General features: G+C 39.2%; 1 protein-coding gene across 2 annotated transcripts in view; it reads right to left on the bottom strand.

Moving 5' to 3' along the window:
• Positions 1-21047, bottom strand: part of nell2a (neural EGFL like 2a) — a 60619-nt gene that overhangs the window by 37715 nt on the left and 1857 nt on the right. For both annotated transcript variants that reach the window (XM_030773967.1, XM_030773968.1), the window contains exons 3-12: positions 14851-15001; positions 12410-12583; positions 11940-12036; positions 8813-8885; positions 8630-8712; positions 7866-7994; positions 6331-6433; positions 3850-3941; positions 2533-2635; positions 1966-2094 (exon numbers count right to left, since the gene is read on the bottom strand). In XM_030773967.1, the coding sequence (XP_030629827.1) occupies positions 1966-2094; positions 2533-2635; positions 3850-3941; positions 6331-6433; positions 7866-7994; positions 8630-8712; positions 8813-8885; positions 11940-12036; positions 12410-12583; positions 14851-15001 (1134 nt within the window). The remainder of the gene's footprint in view (positions 1-1965; positions 2095-2532; positions 2636-3849; positions 3942-6330; positions 6434-7865; positions 7995-8629; positions 8713-8812; positions 8886-11939; positions 12037-12409; positions 12584-14850; positions 15002-21047) is intronic.

Raw genomic sequence — 21047 nt, 5'->3', positions numbered from 1 at the left:
ATTGTCATGGTTCCATTCAGTTTCCATTATTTTTTTACAGTTTTCTTAAGGTTAACGCTTTTGATCTGGAAGTGAAATTCTAAAGAAGACAGCAGTGATTCAAGTAGTTTCTTGTCATTGTTGCTTGTATAATCAATTCTATGAAAAGAACGCTCTATCCAAACTTCAACAGTCTTATTGTAACCTACAAAATAAACATTAAATGTCTGTATCAAAATTTGTAAGTGGTTTTGGGTTCATGGCTGGGAGTAAGTTAAGTAGTACAGAAAACATAAAGAGATCTTTTTTTTCTTCCAAAAAGCAACCACAAGGGAAAAAAAAAAACAAATGAGAACTCGTTACAAGGGAGGATACGGTTGCCTTAATGAATAGCAGGTTTTATATTTATATTTTCACAAATTCAGGTGCTCCATCTGACATACTTAATCTAATGTCCTGAGGATTTAGGGAAATGGCCACTAATGATTCAGGTCTGTCTATCTACAAAGTGAAGGAAACAGCCAAATGGCCAGAGGGGAGCTATTTTAACCTACAAGGACTGCATTAATTTTAAAATGGTGTAGTGGTTGGGAGAGGATGGAGGGGCTGATAGAATCTTTAATTATGCAGATATTCTGAGGCTGTGTAATTACCTGGCCAACTATTAACAAGATGCATGTTAAAAAAAAAAAAAAAAGAAAGCTAGAAAAAAAAAATACGAGGACTGGCCCGAGCCGATCGTACGTGTCTCCCACTGAGTTATTTTTGGTTGTCAGATATGAACAGGTTTCATTAGAAAATCCTACTGATCCTTTCGAAGGTGACAGCAGAGAGCAGCTTGTGAAACAGCAGCAGAATTCATTTGCAGCACAAAAAAGTAGGGCAGGCACAGGAGAGACTGGTGAGATCCTGAAGGTAAAAGAAACAGTGTACAGTGCAGGTAGAGAGAACACTGATCTATTCCAATTGAGTGTGTTCGTCGTCCAATTAAACTGCCAATGCTGTAATGATGCAAATGTATGTCATCTCTTTGGATCAAAATCACAGAAGGTACTAGCTGTGAAAACATGGCGAGAAGTCACGCAAGACAATCCATCCATGTTACAATGGTTGAGAAGTAAAAGCGTGGTTATGTGTTAGACACAAGTCCAACTTGACAAGGGAAGTAGCATTAAATTGAAATCTAGGCACATTTTGAAGTGCACATAAAGAACGAATTACTAAAGAATGTTTAAGTATTTAAGCCAATAACATTGAGGGGGGCGGGGGGTGGGGGGGGGGGGCTGTGTATGAGAAATGCAGGGAAATATGCGATTTGAAAATACGCATCTTTGTTTATTATTGTATTTTTATTGAAATAGGAGTCAAATGCGTCTTCATTCAGTGCTTTTGGCAGTGTGACACACAGCTTTCATTTGCATAGAGTGGAACTCCAGAAGTTCAATAAAACGAAAGACACCCTCATAATCTCTTCTCAAAATGGAGATGAGACAATCAATCAAATGCTGTTAGGCTAAGTTTCTGGCACGAACAGTGACACTACTATGCCTGGATGCAATCAGTAATAAACGGTCTTAACGATGATGAATGCTGGGTCTTGTCATTTATAGGTCAGGAAATAATGGGAACTGATAAAATACTGCCGATGTTAGTCATGTTAGGAGCCAAAATCCAGACTTTGTCTGAGGAAATACAATTAAAATAGTGTCTTCTGTGGGAATTGAAAAGGGCTGATTCATAGGGAAGCCAAAATGATTCAGACTTAGGCAAACACCACACAACACATCACAAAAACACATATTTAAAGAAACATGACACAGTCTACCGAGAACATGCGAAGTAAGTCGATGTATATACACCCAAATCCTGTATAATACATCTAAATTCCTTAAACCCGTCAATCATTTTAACTATGTATTAGATTTTGACAACACTATCTCATTTGCATTGGTAAAAAGGGGATTTATTGAGACAGAGCTTCAGTACCTTCACAATAGGCGTTGTCATCACGGAGAGGGCGGAAGCCATCCTTACAGCTACACACACTACCAGCCTCCAGATTCACACAGTCTGAATGCTCCGTGCAGCTGTTGCCCTCTGCGCAGAAGTCATGGCCTTTGGGTCCAAAAGCACAAGCTGTGTCAGGCATTTTGAAAACTGACCAAGTATCTTTGTGAGTTAACATCTCACAGCTACTACTTTTGTTGTCAGTGGTGGAGTGTGATTCTATCTGAGGTAGTTTGCAGTGGTGTGACATATATTTTTAGGTTGCAACACACAAACTCGATCACAGACAGGAGTTAACAATTGACCTAATTAGGAGAGCAAAGCTTATTAAATATGTTGAACAATTGCGCCACAGAATTTGCAAGGTCAGAGTTTTGGTAAAACGTTATTCAGTGTTGCTATAATGAGCAAATTAATTAACCATTTTAGCTATAACAGGCTTACGATATTAAAATGTAGTACAAGTTTTCATGTGTACAAATTTGGGTGGTCATGAGACTAATAGCTATGAAGTCGCATTAATGGCAATACGCTCATATCCAGTACCTCTGCAGACTTTACAGCATCTGTCAGAGAGGGTGATCTGTTCAGACTCTGGGCAGTTGAGCTCTGGGCAGCCGCTGCTCAACTCGCGATGCATAGTCTGATCCTGTAAGAAAGGAAAAAAAGAAAGAATGAAAAAAACGCAAACATCTTACTAACTGACCTGTGTTGGAATAAAATATCATTTATTGAACACATATCATTAATATCATGCATTTAAAATTGATGTTATGATAATTTATTGAACAAACATCTTTAAGAGTACTATTATTCATTTAAAATGTCATTGCTGTAATTTATTGAACAAGTACAACTGATAGCATTCATGTAGAAAATACCATTAATTCATTTACTAAATGTTGTTAGTATTATTTCATGGTTTTATATAGTTCCTTCATTTTAAATTACACAAGGAGCAAATATCATCCTCCATGCCAAGGCAGGGCAAAACAACAAGGGAAAAAACTTCTCTGGAGTAACTCTTGCTCTAGCTGGATCTAATGCCATTTTTCAGGTTTGGTTTTCTATTTCTTTTCAAACATAGTTGACTCTGGTATGGGGACATCAGAGACAAACAAAAGTACATTCAACCTCATAAAACAGAGAGCACGCAGTACCACACACCCGTGTGAATGGCAAGAATATGAATTAGATAGAGACAGTAATATCTACTAGTGCACGTGTAAAAGGTGTATCTCCGGGTCTGCAGTTGTTTCTGGATAATATCACTGTGTTTACTGCCAAGCTTGTTCTAGCTTCTGTCTTTGTTTCAACACAAACAATAACCAGAACCCTGTAAATGAACCCCATCAAGAACTGTAAATCGATAATTCGTACTTACCATATTCACACGAACACATTCACTATTCTCTAATGACTCTCGTTACAAATAACACATTTTCTATATTTACCAATAAACTACTTTCAACCTCATTATCATGTGATCTTGATGGAATGCAACATTTACAAATGTTTCTTTTTTTCACCACAATCCAAGTACCCAACCATTGCCATCTATCAGGGCATGTGAGTGACATTTACAGCGGGGCAACAAGAAAAGCAGTCTTGCTGAGGTCAGTGAATTAATGCAAGATTTGATGGCCAAGAATTCCATTATTCATTTAAAAGATGAATTAGACTGCCTTTTCTGCACGGAAGCAAAAACAGTGAGCGAGTGAGAGAGTGAGTGAGTGAGTGAGTGAAAACCGCGTCTAATGGCACCTATTGCTGTCAAAGCGCTTTTCATTTTTGTGTCTGAGATCTTTATATTTTATCAAACACTTAATTTAAAAATGATGCTGGTTTCTTGAGATCACCTACCCTGCACTCAAACAGGATACACCTGCCGCTGGAGTCGTGCACAGCTCTCTTCTCCTTCTCCAGCACCTCCCTCCCATTGAAAAGGCAAATGGCTGAAAAGAGACGGGCAGTTGTGTTAGCCAGGGAACCTGGATGTTTTCTAAATGATTTGACAAGCCATAAACCCTATCGTTCTAATGCTATGGCACAGCAGGCAGCAGGTTGGACATCATGGCTATAATTTTAACAGAACAATGGTAAAGGCAAGGATGATAATCATTGTTTGAAGCAGTACACTTAAATTCAAGACTCTCAGTGTCAGTGTGAGTGAACTGGCATAAACTAACAATTGCATGTAGAAAACAAATACATGAAAACATCATTGTGAAAAGTCTACGACCTGACTTTATGAAATAAATGTAAAAAAAGAAAGAAAGAAAAGAAAGGAAAGAAAAGAAAACATATGTGAAATAATCATAAAGACAGCAGTGGTCATGACAGTTAAAATTCATGTGCCAAGATGGATACCAGAAAATCCCCTTGCAAAAAAAAAGTGTATATAGAAGTTTTAATATGCATCAAACTCTTTTACTTAGAACCACCAAAACAAGTGCTCACAAAGTATAAAATGAGTGGTTGTTAAGTGTGACAAGCAAAGATAATTCAAACAAAACAAATATTTGTTTATAGCAATATTGCAGTCATCAAAACGTGTGTGTGTGTGCGTGTGTGTGTGTTTGTGTGTTTAGTCGTAACTCCGCGGAGACAGCATGTGTGGTGATAAGAGACTGATTTAAAAAAGGGAGGCTCCATAGCCAAGGCACTCCACACTGAAAGCCATGCTCAACTAATTAGCTCTCTGTCTACGTCTGTAAGACACTAAAAGCTGAGATATGAGGTATGCAGCTGAGTTGGAGCATTTATGTAGAACACACTTACGTAACATGGTGATATTTTAAAATTCTTAAAGAGCTCCAAGCCCCTGTTGCCAGTTTTAGTCTCACGGGTAATAAGTGTTTACTTAATGAATAAAACACAAAGATTTACATCCTTATCCCTGATAGTTTAAATGAACGCATTATTAATGTATTAACTGGGTATATGTCCACAGCTGTAAATATGTTGTGAAGGATTTGAAACATCGGTCCTCAATGTAGAGGACATGGTTGCTACTTGGTTTTTAATACAGCTAGGTCATTAACACTGCACAGTTATCGAGAAAAAACATTCATCACTGATACTTCAAATAAGCCTCAAATTATTTAGATCCAAAATACAATTTAGTTGTGCCAGTGCACTCATTAAAGGACTAAGTAAAGCAATTCTCTGGAAGCGACTCTGAGCTTCCAAGAAACTGAGAAGATAAGAACCACTGAACTGAAAATACAAAGGCAAGTAATGTTAATAACTCAGTGAAGGTCTTGTAAATTGTGGTTGAAAAGCTCAAGCTTTTTGTAGATATGTGATGAAAAGGAATTCTTGATCTAAAACGAAAGCACAGATCTGTCTAAACAGCAAATGATGAAACATATAGACATTTATCTTTACTATTGTTGTTGTTGTTATTTCTTTTTTGTGCTCTGAGAAAAATATGATGTCAGTGCAGCGAGAGCTGTCAACCATAGTGCTTTTTTTAAACTTGAAAGTTTTGTATCTTCATAAAGATGAAAATAGAATTCTTTTGAAAACTTTTTCTAAGAGTTTTCTTTCCCTTTTATAAAGTGCACCTCCATAAAGCCTCTCTAGCACTGTCATCAATGTCAGGACATGGATACGAGGGTAATCATTCAGACTTTAATGCTCAACAAGTTGGAAAAACATATTTACAGTGATGTAATATTGCCTGCATCACATGATGACAGGCTAAGTATCACACTTATAATATAAGCATGCCATGATAAATTGTAATATCATATTAAACATGTCCTGTTCTAACTGTTTGTGTTAAGTTCTAACAGCTGTCATGTCAGTTGTATCATGGGATTGGTAATACAGACAATGTATCACAAGTTGTTTTTTTCTGTTTTTTGAAATTTTTCAGTTTATATTTATTTTACCATGCATCCACACAGCCACATTCAAACTGCTCCCCAGTGTGTGTGTGTGTGTGTGCTTGTACGTATGTGTGTGTATGTGTGTGTATGTGTGCGTGTGCGCGCACATGTGTGTGTGTGTGTGTGTGTGTGTATGCGTGTGTGTGTGTGTCTTTGCGTCTATATTTGTTACCACCTAGTATTAAATAATTTATTCATCTATGTATATGCAATGGATGACATCTCCAGGGGCACACTGGGGGATGTAGCTAAGCAACGGCAAGATGTGGTCAGTCGTCAGGCAACCCTTGCGGAGGTGTACTGTGAAGTGCTACAGTGGGAGTGTGAAGAGAGAAAACACAAATGCTGGCAGTAAGATTGTGTGTGTGTGTGTGTGTGTGTGTGTCTGTGTCTGTGTCTGTGTGTCTGTGTGTAGGAAGGTGTGATGTGAGATGATGGATATACTCACACTGGCACTCCTTACAGCATGCCCCATCTACATAGGTGGGGGCTGTACCATCTGGACACTCAGGAGGAGGGCATGAAATGGTTTCACACTGGACTGTACCATTCTAAGAAATAAGGAAATTAATTTTATCCAGCTCATTCAAAATGTAATTATTCATACTTATACCTAAAGTAGACAACATACCCATTCCAAAGCATGGGTTCTCAGCCCTCCATAACCTCACTAGTACAAACATGGTACAGGAACAAAAAATACAAAACCTATGTTTATAGTCAGTGTCGCAGTTAATGAGTCAGAATTTCTTCGCTGAAACCCTCTGACATTACACATTAATATCACAAAATTCCTTCTTCCCTCTTTGTGCTTTTTACAGTAAACAGTTAAAAGATTTCATGTTGGCCTCTGCATGGTGTCTACTGATAGATTGTGTGAGGCATATAGAGGACTTGAGCCAGTTTGCACCATTTTGAGTCACCTTTAACTCTGTGATATAAGTCCTCTCATTCCCAAAACTATCATCCTGAACAGCGAAAGGAACAGAGCTAACTGTCTTAATAAGACAATAACCTTTGTGCTTGACATCCATAATGCATCGGATACTGACATGAAACTCACTCACTCACTCGTTTTCAAAGCTGCTTATCCTAATTAGGGTCGTGGGGGGTGCTGGAGCCTATCCCAGCATTCACTGGGCGAAAGCCGTGGAAAAACCCTGGACAGGTTGCCAGTCCATCGCAGGGCAGACACACAGACAAACACACTCACATTCATACGTAAGGGCAATTTAGTGTCTCCAATTCAGACACACTCACATTCATACGTAAGGGCAATTTAGTGTCTCCAATTCACCTAACCTGCATGTCTTTGGACTGTGGGAGAAAACTGGAGTTCCCAGAGGAAACCCACGCAGAGAACATGCAAACTCCATGCAGAAAGGACCCTGGCCACCCGGCCAAGAATCAAACCAGAGCTCTTCTTGCTGTGAGGCGAAAGTGCTACCCACTGCACCACCGTAACATGAAACTAACAATTATAATTGTTTATAATTATCACCAGTCTCTAGGTTCACATGTAGCAGATTTAATGAAACATTATGTGGGTATCATATATTCAGCTTATATATCTACGTCCTTAAAGTGAGAACACTATTTGCACACATAACATTTTGGTGTGAAAAGTGGCTGTACAAGTGAGAGCAGTCTGTCATTTAAACAGATACACCACTGCACCTGTCTTACTAATATTTACTGTCTATGGTGTGTGAAATGACTATCAAAGTTAGTTTCTTGAATATCAAGCTGTTTTATGTGCAATATAGTGAAATACGTTATTAATGTTTGATTTTCTTTGTTAGTGTGCCCGTAACTCGAAATGGAATCATTTTGATTCAGTTAATTATTTCCTGAACATTGATTTAATTGATCTAGAAAGACAGAAATGATCCTTGAAGGCAGATAATGCATTAGTAAGAGAAAACATGGATTTTTTTTTGGGGGGGGGGGGGGGGGAGGTTCTGTCGGTCCTTGTAGGCCTACCGTGCACGTGCAGTTCCTGCAGCCATCTGTCCAGTGCTGGTCCTGACGGTAAATCGTTCCCTTCACATTACACGTCCGTTCACAATAGCAGCTATCCAGCCCATTCATCTTCTCCTCAGCTAGGGCCAGCTGCTCTCAACATCCACCAAGAACAAAAAGACCAAAAACAGGAGGGAGTAAATGCCACTGGGTGGGACCCTAGCATAGCGTCTGTAATCCCTTTTTGTCAATAGGAATCACATTAACCACAGCTGCAACAGTGTAATGTACCACAGGCTGGTCCCAAAGAGACACAGAAACACTGGGGAAGAGCAAATCACATTCCATTCCCTCCGTTAATATTTTTTCTCAAATAATTATGCGTATTCAATCACGGTATGCCATAATTTAATGTCCTGAGAGATGATTTAATTAATATGGTAATATTTCTACAGATGGTATTCTTAGTAAACAAATCAAAAGCTAACAGAAGACTAGGACTCAAATTCATGTTTCAGCTTTACACAAATGTAGGCTGTCAAAAAATGAGAGTGATGGAGACACATCCTGAAAGGATAGATGGTCTTTGAAGTGTTGACGAAGGCTGTCACGGTAACATCAAGCACCACGCTGTTTGTGTTTCACTGTCATATGATTAAAACAAAAACAACGACAAAAAGAGCTCAAACAATGAATAAATTATCTCACACAATATTTTTCTGGTTCTACATCCTTTATAGTCAACGAGCCTGTTGCATATGTAAGTGTTAAAAAAGAACTGGTACCTTGCTGGATGTTTTTGCCAAGATGTCTTGCAATTCCATAATCTTCTGCACGAGTCCATGGAAATCATTGCAGGTTGGACAGGCTAAAAATGATAGATATTCCACGTTAATGTAGGACAGAGCCTTTATAAAGCAAAATGGCATGGTTAAAATAGGACGGACTGGTCATGTCAGTATGCTTACTGCGGTTGAGATCTGGACACTGGGAGATGTAACCTTGTGGCATCATAAGAAGATGAACATCCTGCATAACCCCCTGTGGATATAGACAAAAGGGAATCTTATATACATGCTAATTAATCAACTGCAACCACATTACGTAAAGACCTTAGGGATATTTTTTCCATATTTGATATTCATCGCACATTGCACAAATCATTTTTCCATAAAGTAATCTAACTGTACTGAAATCTATTTTTTTTTTTTTACTTTTTCTTTTTAAATTAAATTTTCAGAAAGTAGAGTCAAGATATATCAGCATATGACATCTTTTATTTATCCATTTACATTTCCGTTATTTGAACATCTGTTAAGTAAAGGCTGTTTTTATGTATAGGTTTTTCACAGCCTTAAGGCATAGGTTTCATGCGTTTTAGGCACACACTGTCAGTGTGTACATGCTTTACATGAAATGTAGAAGACTTCATGTGTCATTTACATGTCCAGATATATGCTCTGGTACATGTTCCACATATATGGCTAGATATCATACATAAGCCAGCTATAACACAGACCTGCCTTCACTCATCCACTATATGTTGCTTTCAGGAGTAAAGCACACAACACATTTTGAAAGGGGTCCATAACAAAAGCAAAACCAAAACCACTTCTCTTGGGTTTTCTCTTGAGAAAGAGGCACCTGCCAAGGGAGCTACAGGCTCAGTAACCACTAAAACCACTGGCCACTAGCACAGTAGCCAGCATGGCTTTTGAAGCTCAGGTAGTCCACTGTAATGGCAATTACTGAGCTTGGCTGACTCAAGATTTTGAATGGAAAAGTAGTAGAAATAAAAAAACAAAACAACAAAAAACATGTAATTAAATATCAACTAAATTATCTCAAAATGCTTTATGGGATGGGCAGTGTTCAGCGGTTTTATCTTACACTACACAACATCTCAGGCTGTATGGCTCCCTGTTCCTGTCCCCTCAAACAAAGTTCTGCAAGGCCCTAATGAATAATGTAGAGGACAATTTAACATTTTTCTGCAAATTATATTAGATTACTATGTAGGTACATATATTAATTAAAGGTCTTTTGTGTTCATTTCCAACATGAAAAATTCACAACACAATTAAAACTGATATTCCATGCAAATCGGTGCATCCATTTGGCAAGGTGAGGTCTGCACTTTTGCAGAGGGGGTTTATGACCTCTCTGACTAGGTAGTCATCTCCCTGCATGCCAGTAATTGGACATAATATGATCCCCAGTGAACCAATGGCACGGGAGGCATGAACATAATAACAGCTCCTGCTTTCTTCCAAGCTGCCTTGATACACATAAAGATTAGATACAGATTGAATTTGTCTCATAGATCCCTTTAATTTGATAGTCTTCTGTCCTCTGGACACGTCGCACACCGAGGGCCTTACATATAGATGCTCTGTAGCCATGGCAACCGCACCCATTTCATTCCTTGAGTGCTTGTATTTTCCTCCTCCCGCAGGAGTGGAACAGCACAACTTAGAAAAGATTGTTTTTGAAATTGTCTCGCTACTTCAATTTAGAGACCATAAATTCAAATCCAGCTAAACTCTGACAACAGTTCATGGCAACCACCGGCAAAGATTGAGGGAGACTACGCAAGCAACCTGATTCTCAAGGCACAATTTAGGATTGCTTCAACTCAGAGGAAACAAAGGTTACATGGGCAATGATCATTTGGACCGGAGTAAACAAGTGTGGTCAAGAGCAAATTCATTTCAGCAGCAAACGGTGGATCACTAAAGTATCCATGCACTGCCATTCATCAGTTCCTTAAAACTGTAAAACAGCACCGATTTATGTAATACGAATCAGTAACAGGATGACTTTTATCATAGAAATGATCAAACAACTATGAGGTATGCAAAACATCTTTAAGTGATGATGTTGTGCTTAAACGGGAAGTGACTCTGTTTCTACTTAACTCCAAACAGTGACTGAGGGAGTTTTCTGAACAAGGAAATCAGCTTGGAAACAGTGAGCTTATGTCCCAGTGTCTTCAGAGAGGGCAGCTATGGCACGTGGGGGGGTGGGGGGGTCCACCTGTGAGCTTCTCTCAAACTCATGCTCATGATGGAATTATGAATTATGCACATGTCTGCAGAAACACTAAGAGATGTTGGTGGTACTAAATGCAGGTGGAAATACTATTTTTGAAATGTGCTATAGTTTTGTTATGCAAGAGTCACACCTTGAGTCTATAACAGAGTAAACAAGGTATCTTTTGAATGGTGGAAAAGCGCAGTAACCTGTGATGCTACTGGGCAGACCAGAGAAGAAAGAAAAGTGAGCAAGTTTTAATGCCGTGCATTTCTGTGAGACAGTTGCCCCATCCTACTAAAATTTGAATTGTGTTGCACCAAATAATTAGTGATGTTTGAACAACAGTTTAATGGATTTGATGATCTTTTGAAATTTCCTGTTTATGGTCAAGGGTGAAACATTAAGCTAAATACAGAGACGAAAACAGAAGTTAAAAACGGCTTTATCCCTCAAATTGTTCTGGGTTGATTCACAGCATTGAAGCTACGTGGAAAAATTACAATCTATATAATAATAATATATCTATATAATTTAAGTGCAAATTGAAGTATTTTCTGTTTCCTTTTAACTGAAATGTCAAGTTATGCACACTAATCTGAGTCTCAGTTAGGAGCAAATGACGTCAGTGATCTCCTTCATCTGTAAATTAAGGCAGGAGGAATTGAAGAACCTAGGGCGACACTTCAGCATTCTGGAGACTCTAACACTTTGCAAGCACACAATTATGCCACGTCGGTCTGTTTGAATGAGTTTAATTTATCACTCCAGGAGGGGAGCCTCTGAGAGAAGACTGTCATTTCATTTGCGATAAATAAATGACGGTTTTCACGAACAAATACGCAAGAACTCATAATTTCTTCTGTGTTGTGAGACAACACATGGTGGTATTCTGTTTATGTTCAGGAGAAATAATACAGTTGTTCCAAGTAAAACTCGCTACTTGGTATTGATAGCAATTATAAGGTTTACGTGGCAATGGCAAACAGATTGGTGCAAAATCGTTTTGCCCTGGATATAGGACATGGAAGGAGATTCAGTGGGAAGAAATATTAACAGTACCTTATAAAAACCATGTGCACTATTCCTTTGTCCAAGCCAAAATGATGCATTTCGAGGGATGTCCATGGAGGGCACCTCCACCACTCTCTCATAGATTCTAGAGTGCCAGAGCAGGGTGTAGAATATTAATCACTGCAGCAGCAATTACCATTCAGATTCTGACCATCCCTCAAGCCATTTGCAAAGCATCAGTGCCATCTCTCAAGCCATTCACAATGTTTAGTGCCGAAACAAAACAAATTCAGGCAAAAAAATTCAAGCGAATTCACCACTGATAAAATAACACTGAGAGAGCGTTGAATTAGCACGAAGATTTAGTAACAAGTCCACAGGGGCTAATATATACACTCTTAATTTAGTAATAAAATATTAATTTAATACTGCTGAATTTGGTGTATAGGTCAAAGATCAATACAAGATGACAGTAGTTTAAAACAACTTCACGTGTTGGTATCTTCAGCATTGTGTACCTGTTGCAGTCCACATATAGGGTGATGTGGGAAGCACTGACTGTCACTGAGACTTTGTGCCATTGGCCATCCGCCAACGTATAGGGAAAGATCTCAGTGTGGGCCTGTTGGCTCCTGGTGCGAAAGTGGAGACGAACCTCATTTTTCTGCCCGCTGCTCTCCAGCTCTAAGAATCTAAAAATGAAAAAGATAGCCTGAGTCATACTTCAACCATGAACAATACTAAACAAGGGGGGAAAATGTAGAGAACTACACAATACAACTATACTAAAGCATTTTAAGTCCACTGTGTGACAATTTCTAACCAGTGAATTTGCTGGTGAATGCACACCACTAAAAACAACAGAAAAGAACATAAACACAGAAAGGTATGACAAAAACAAGTGCTACCACATATGCGGTACTAAAGATGTCAGGTTTGTTTTTGTTTGGTTTTGTTTTTTTTCTTTAAGTGCTATAGTTAATCATAAAATATCACCTGCCAAAGACTCATGTTGTCATGTTGGATCAAGTAACATCCATGATATTTAAAATAATAGTTATTTTGTATAATTACTTAGGTGTTTGCTCATACGAAATATTTTTGTCTTTGGGTCACAGGAATGAAAATGTGCTGCTTTAAAGTGAGGTTATATGAAATAATATAATGTTCAACAGAGCTTCACTGTGCCAAACAGTATGTAACAAGATAGACACTGAGACAGAAACTCCACAGTGAACAGTGCATGCTTTTAATGGCAAACACAAAGATTCACTAAAAGTCACCCAACCATTGTTACTCTGCTGAATTACTCTATTGAGGTCTATTGAGATTCACTGGGTGGACTGACACTAATGGAAAAAAGCTGCCAACATAGTCATCAAATGTTGCAAAAACAACTGTTCTCCTGACACACAGACTTCTTCTTTTTCTTCTCTTTTTTTAAGAGATGGCACTTGAAAGTGTTATATGAAAAAAGCAATTACAGATAAATGGCTGTTGATTTATCTACTAACTAGACATAATTAGTTATTTTTCTCTCTCCTTGCAGTTTCAAGCAATGCTAATCTTGCAAAAAGGGAGGACTATCAATATCTATTGGTGCCTCACATAGAGTACAGTGTGACATAGACAGTTCCAGAATGTTAATCAGCACTGCATACAATGTAATTAAAATCCCTCAAGGTCTCCGCTCTGTACTGACTTCAGTGAACACGGTTCCTTCAAAACATTAAACACCAGGGTAATTTAAAATCAGAATCCACAGCTGTGTAGAAATCTTATATCATATTCAATGCAGTACAGTAAGAATAACTAAGGTCACAGCTCAGCATTCATTTCCAGCAGCTACAACATCAGGCAATCAGCCACAAAAGAATGAATGATGTTGTATAACAGATTACGTTTTCAGATGCATTAAAGCTTCTGGATTTTGTCTCTGGTTTTCTTTAATTTTCTATAATTTAAGCAGTAACTGCTGCTCCTTGTAGTATGACTGAATATCCTGTCTAAAATGCTTGCCAGTCTTACAGAGGCTACAGTGGAACCTGAGATAGAATAAAACCCAGTGAACTTGCTCTTCACACTTGGAGTACAGTGCTATTTTATGACCACAGAGGAAAATCTTGGGCAAAGCAAAGGATCTGTTAACAATGGGGGTACAGGCAGACACAGGTGAACTCTAGATGTTTTCAGTCTGAATGGTTGCACCGCACAACACAATTTTATGACTTCTCCGAAGTAGCAATATTTCCTTGTGCTAGCAAGGACATGTCCAATCAACCTTTTGGAAACACTGTCCAGTACCATTTCTTGATGAGCAAAGCTGCACAAATCCTGCACAGTAGCTTTAAAGAAGAATCAAAGTTACATGCCAGCAAGAGACCAATGGTACAAACAAAAAACACTTCCCTCATTCAAAAGATCTTGGACCCACTGCTCCACTGTAAACAATTGTTTTGTGTATTGTAAGCTTAAATATTCTTTTCTTGTGTAGTTTCAAGCTACTGTACTCGGCCTGAACTTTTGCTGGGTGCAGTAAAACATATTTTCACTTCAACTCTGTATGTACTTGGTACTTTGCCAACACTACATGATGCAACCATTTAGTCTGAGAGAGCAGAGCAGATGAAAGTAACTGAAGGAGAGCAGAGCAGATCAAAGTGTCCTGCAGTAAAATTTAAACCAATATAGTTCCAAACAAGCCAGTTCTACGCTTCATCTGGTCTTCAGGGAAGCCTTTTATTCTAGCCTCTCTATGACACACCTGGCTCTACTAATTAGATACTCAGGATTTCACTCAATCAGCTGTGTTTGAATAGAGATGCAATGGAATTCCTTTAGAGTTTTGAGATGGGCTTGGCTGCTCAATACAAACTCTAAATACAGTAATGATAACTTTCATTACATTTACAAGAAACAACTGTGTTGTTAGTTCAGAGATAAAAAGCCAAACGAGTACCTTTGATCAGCACGATGGATGGAGAGGATAACTCCGGAATTGAGCCTTTCTTGTTTCAGAATGGCCATTAGAGTAAACTCGCTTTTGTTCCTCAGCTTTGCAAACATCTGCTCAGCAACGACATCAGAGGCCTTCACGTCTCTGGACGCTCCTGCAAAGACATGCGTAGGAACACTTGAGCCACTAGCATTAAGAGCCCTAAAAATTCAGACAGAATAATATGAAACAAATCACAGTGACCGATGCTCTGTATAATTGGTTATTTACAATAGATTAGGTCTGACCTTGATGAAGGCCTATGCTTTCAAAATACACACACGTACGCACACACATTCACATACACGCACGCACACATGCAAACACACAAATTGAACCCACTGATGCAATAAATGGTTCATCCATAAATATTGTCTTGGCCGATCATTGACTGTGTTACGCGGCTTATGTAAGTTGGAAACTTTTTCCTTCGGTAAAACTTTTCCATAAATCTAAAACCAAATCTCAAAAGGCTTCCTAAATTTAAGCAATTTTATTCAAGCCCATTGAAATGTACCACACACAACATTCAGAATTTACAGAGGATATTGCAGTTTCACTAAACAGCTGAGCATACATAAATATTAACAACCACAGCAAGCATGCATGAATAATGTTCACAATCCTTACCATATCCTTACATTTCCATTCAAATATTAATGCCCGTAAATGACAGAAAGCATCAACACAGCAGCTGAATTAAGTGCTCCCATCTGGGCCATGTTACTGCAAATGCATGCACACTTAAAAATGCACAGTACAATTTCTGTGATGGAATTTTGTAATGCAATAAAAAACTATGCAGTGATGTATGGGCAACCAAACCAGCGTAAAACAATGGCTACCCAATACCAAATGTACAAGCCTTTCTTGGTTTGTTTGTTTTTTTTGCAACATAATGTGACAGGTGAGCATCTTTCTCAGAACCAGTGATTTCAGTCATAGACAGCTATCTATTCCATATGAGCAACACTCTCTGTTTCCACAGATACTGGACTGATGCTAAAACCTATCCCTGATGCTAAAACACGTGAGGTAAGAATGATTAATCATTATCTAAAAGACTGGCATCAATAACTCATTTTATTGGCTCTGACCGTCCGCGAGACGCTCGGTAACGAATAGGAAATGACTGTCAGGAAGTTTCTCACACAGGAAGACTGAAAGCGGAGGGACTTTGCCAGTTGTCGCGCAGCTTTTGTTCCTCTCCCCTAATGCACCCTTGTTCCCCCATCCTCTCAACAGACGTCTATGCCACTTTAATGGAGGCATCAATAAATGATGACGTTTCTCTGAAGTGATCACTTCAAAGGTTCCACTCGTAGCTCAGGGAAGCCATGACACAGTTTTGCATTCCAGGCAGTCAGCAAACGGCAACGCTTTCTTGGCAGAAACATTTTCAACTTCCAGCTGGTGAGAGTAGCCAATTAACACAATGAAAACTCAAAACATTAACAAGACAGTGACGAAACCTGGCAGAGAAAGAAAGGGAAAGCTCGGCTTACTCCTGCTGTGATAAATGCACGCATTCTGGAGGTCTGAGACTGAGGACAGGCAGCGAGGGAACTGCTCTGCCATTAGCTTCCAGCCAATGCCTTCTGCCCCAAAGAGACACATTTTAAATCATTTCTGTCAAAACACAAATGTAGTCTGGTGCCATACTATCAAATAGAAAAATTGACCCTATACACTATCCACTGGGAAATATCTGCAACATACAAGTCAAAACAGTTTATTCATAACTAAAACCAAGCATATTATATATTTTAGTTCTTGCAATATTTAATATCTTATACAGTATAAGAGTCATTCAAAATGAATGTAGTGCTGAAATGCAACAGACTTAAATATTGAAGTAATATCACTAAGGATCTCAAGAGTAAAGTGTTATTTTTGATAACTGGTGGTCTTTCATAGAGCTGTGTCTCCAGTTACACAGATGGCCTTATCCTTGTCAGTCTAGTTTCAGACACCTACTTGGCAGGCATGAGTCACAAGGAAAGAAGGCCCAGCGCAGCAGGGTGAGGGACAGTCTCAATGTGCCCGTCTGCCCTAAGAGCATCAGCTCTGGGTTGCTGGTGGTTTGATCTCCCCAGCACCACAGGCTCTCTGTGGGGGAGAATAGGACCAGCTTGACTGATGAGACTTGCCAAGGCCCTTCCTATCTGCATCAAAAAGCAAGTGTATCCATGGAGACAGCCCCTCCCACAGGGTCCAAGCTTCTCCAGCACAGAAGGCCTAAGAGGATGCTCAATTATCTCAGTAGTACATCAAAAAAAAAAAAAAAAAAAGAAAGAAAAGAAAAAAAAGGCAAAATGGCAACATGAATGGAAACCCCCTCTTTCTTTCTTCAGTGGGAGTCAGTCTCACCACAGCTAAATCAATAGCCTGCCTGCAAAAGCCATCAGCTGATTTCATATTGGCAAGTGTCTGTAGGAGGGTGACCACCTGCTCTGACCAGCCAATTCTCATACATCACAGAGACAAGGTGGAGATAATGTGTGCCGGGCATGCAAATACAGTGTTCATTGCATGCTGCTTACAGTATTTCTTAGTTGGTCAAGCAGAGCCATACATAAATGAACCATGAAATCTAATGAGTGTAAATGTCATAGAGCAAAAATGAATGTTCAGTACTTAAAGAGTCAGTCTTTCAATTACTTGTACCAGTTAAATAGGAACACAACCTTACACCACTCTCAGGAGTTTAGAATTCCTTTGTAGCAGCAGAAAAGTAATATTTTATAGCCATATTAAAATTAACTTGCCTCCAGCAAACAATATCACAGAGAATTGAATAAAATTGTTTTCTATTAAAATTAATATTGCACCATTCTGTAACATGGGGTATGTTTGTTTTTTTATACTTGCAAGAGATATTATGATGTGTGAGCAGCCAAAGCAGTCTACATTAGCTCACTTAATGGTGAGCAAAATGAGAACAAGAGCCTTTTGGGGAAAGTAAATTCATACAGAGGTAAAAGTCCAAAAAACGTCCCTCAGAGAGAGAAGGCCTTGAGACATGACTTTCAGTCTCATTATTTTCCTTGGGAAACAATTCTTTGGGCAACAGACTAAATGTCTAATCTTATCCTCGGGACATGCTTTTAATGATGTAACACAATGCAGTGGATTTAATAGTCAATACCAATACTAATTTACAAAAAGTCTAGAAAAACAGGGGTTTTTTTCTTTTCTCTCTTTCTTTCTTTTTTCTTTTTTTTTTTTTGTTTGTTTTGTCTTTTCTGAAGCACTAGCATTTTATCATTGTACAGCAATGATCAGCCTTCCTGACAGAATGATGCTGTTCACTGTCTCATAGTATAATGTTTGGATATGGCTGGCCCTGATGCAGCTAATTTATATCTCCCAAGTGTCGACTGACTAGCCCTGGCTACAACACTCAGGATTGCTTGGGCTTCAAATTAAATGGTCGACCAACTCTTATGAGCCCTTAAATAATCCTTTTCCTTGACCAGATATCTGAAATCAACATGTATTCAGTCAAGGTTTTGTTTTAATCTTGCATAAAGAGGGAAACAAAGGGCTCAAGTCCTGTTAAATATATAAGATGCATTAAGACATGTCCTATTCTCTCACAGTTTTGCTTTGATGGCAGAGCCTGTTTGTATCTGATTACAATAAAAATCTTGAGAATGTAGGCAGACAATGTCTTTTGTTAAGCAGACAAGTTATGAAAAAATGTACGTAAAATTGTGACAGTAAAAATAAGAGTCTCAAATGATAAAGGAGCACGTCTGCATTGTCCTGATGCCTTGAATACACAAAGATGAGTTCGAACCACACTAAACTTTTCTTCTCTATGATGTAAGGAGCAAAACTTTCTTCAAAGGCAAACTGACAGTATTCTGCTGGCAATGAGAGTTACAGTCTCCCTCTATGTGTAACAAACTTGTGATCCCTAAGTGTATGGTGATAACACTCAGAACTTAAATAAAAAAAAACATTTCAGTGTTATTTGAGAACAGTCACATGATTGGTTTGATTGCGTATTTACGCCTATTCATCAAATGCATCCCTCTGAAATGCTGACCCAGAGCATCTTTGGTATTTTGATGCCACATAAACAGATGAAGAGAAAAGCTTGTATTTCTGTGAACTCTCACTGCAGAGCAATGCTGGCACAATTCATAACGATTACATGCACACTCCTCTTCAACGCAAAGCCAGAGATCTGCGTGGGATGATTTCTTTACAGCCCACTCAGCGGCAGTATGTTAATGAAAAAACTCTCAACGCATTCTCCAAACTTCTATTTGCTGGCTCTAGCATAACAGCCCAGTGTTAAGGCAATCGACTGTTCTGTGTAGCCATTCTTCTGGAACAAATACAGCTCTGCGCCAAGGGCACCTCAAAATTCTGCTGGGACGGCACTTTGTCCCAACGGCTTCCAATCGGCTTTGCTCGGGCGGCTGGTGGCCATGTGACATTGAGTGTTTTGAGGGGATGTCATTCTGGAGTCCTCTACAGACTACGCATGAGGACGCTGACCTTAGAAATGCAGACACAAGGTAACAGGTTCACCTGGAATTTTTAAAATGAATAAATGCCATGATAATACACTTTCCCAAATGCTACCAAAAGTGTTCCCTGCAGGGTCTTAGTCTACAGTAGATGGAAACAGGAGGAGCTGATAGTGTCTGTACTTAGACACTGACATTAGACATTGAAAGGTATAAAGTGTTCATCCCCAATCACTTTACTTCACTTTCCAAATCTGTGGTTATCATGATTCCTTTATCACTCTTCTATGTTGGCAACATAGAAGCAAAAGCTAAATGTGTGTAACCGTCAAAGGTGCGTTGGTATTCAATGCAACTCATTCTGTGTATTCAACACCTATAATGGCAGGGATATTGAACCAGATACAGTGAGTGGCCGGTTAGTCCAATGAGAGCTGCCAAATTGGACCCACTTGAGTGAGCGAACTGCCAAATGCATTTAATTACTGTTAAGCTTACGATCTATTTCATATTAGGAAATAGGGTTTTGCACTCACAGAAATCCTCAGTTTTCTTTTTTTGAGGTGCTTTAAACACACACACGCGTGCACACACACACACACACACACACACACACAGGCCTATCTGGCAGTTCTCATCCTCAACTAAGGATCAAGGTATTCTCCTTTTTTGTGTTGATTCCACCTGCCCCAATTAGGTGAGGCTGATATAGCCTGGGGCATTCCAATTTCAGCATATCCCTAAGGCCCTGCTAATGCCAGTCACTGAGGCTCTCTCAGGTACCTTCAAAAAGGATGCTGCCTTTGCTGTTTCAGAGTGTGTGAGTGTGGGCGTGTGAATGTGGCTGGGGTGGGAGAGTTCGTACAAAAGTGTGTGTATGAGTGGTCATATTGAACAGTGAGGGTTTAAGCATGTGTGTGATTATGCGTGTGTGTGTGTGTGTGTGTGTGTGTGTGAGAAAGAGAGAGAGTGAGAGAGAAACAGTGAGAGAGAGAGAGAAAGAAGGAGAGAGAGAGAGAGAAAGCTAAGAGGGTTAGGGAAGGAAAGAAAGAAAGAAAGAAAGAAAGAAAGAAAGAAAGAAAGAAAGAAAGAAAGAAAGAAAGAAAGTATGTATGTATGTTTTTATTCCCGATCCCCTGATCCTACAGTATCTCTGTCTCCCCTTTGGACAGTGCCTCTAAATTCCCGCTAACGAGGGCTACAATGTCAATCTGCTACCGTAGGCACTGCAGAATCCACTACATCTAAACCTAGCAGAAGACTAGCCTGTCGCTGAGGAGAGCATCTTTTCAGGGAGACATCCTATATGACTGATGCCAGCACAGACCACTATAAATACCACACTGCTCTCTGCTTGGTAATTGAATGTTCTTATACTCCACTCAGATGTAATAAGAGCCACACTGATAGAGCAGCACTATGAATTCTAAAGTCATGCCTGCATTTGGTGAGATCTACAGGCAAACTGGGACAAAGCTGCAGGTTGGTATAGATAAAATGATATATGGGGAAAAGAGCTGACCCACAGAAGGAGTTGGTAGGAATGTGATACAGCAAAGGATCTGAGAAATAACTACTTCCGAGGCAATGACTGCTACATTTTTACAACAGCTAAGGCATGCTGCCATTCCTGGTTATTCCTAAGAACAAAGAAAAAAAGCCAGATCAATAAACATG

The sequence above is a fragment of the Chanos chanos genome, chromosome 5 (genome assembly GCF_902362185.1).
Source record: "Chanos chanos chromosome 5, fChaCha1.1, whole genome shotgun sequence".
Classification (NCBI taxonomy): Eukaryota; Metazoa; Chordata; class Actinopteri; order Gonorynchiformes; family Chanidae; genus Chanos; species Chanos chanos.
The sequence above is the reverse complement of the archived record's forward strand: the minus strand, read 5'-3'. Positions and strand labels throughout refer to the sequence as shown.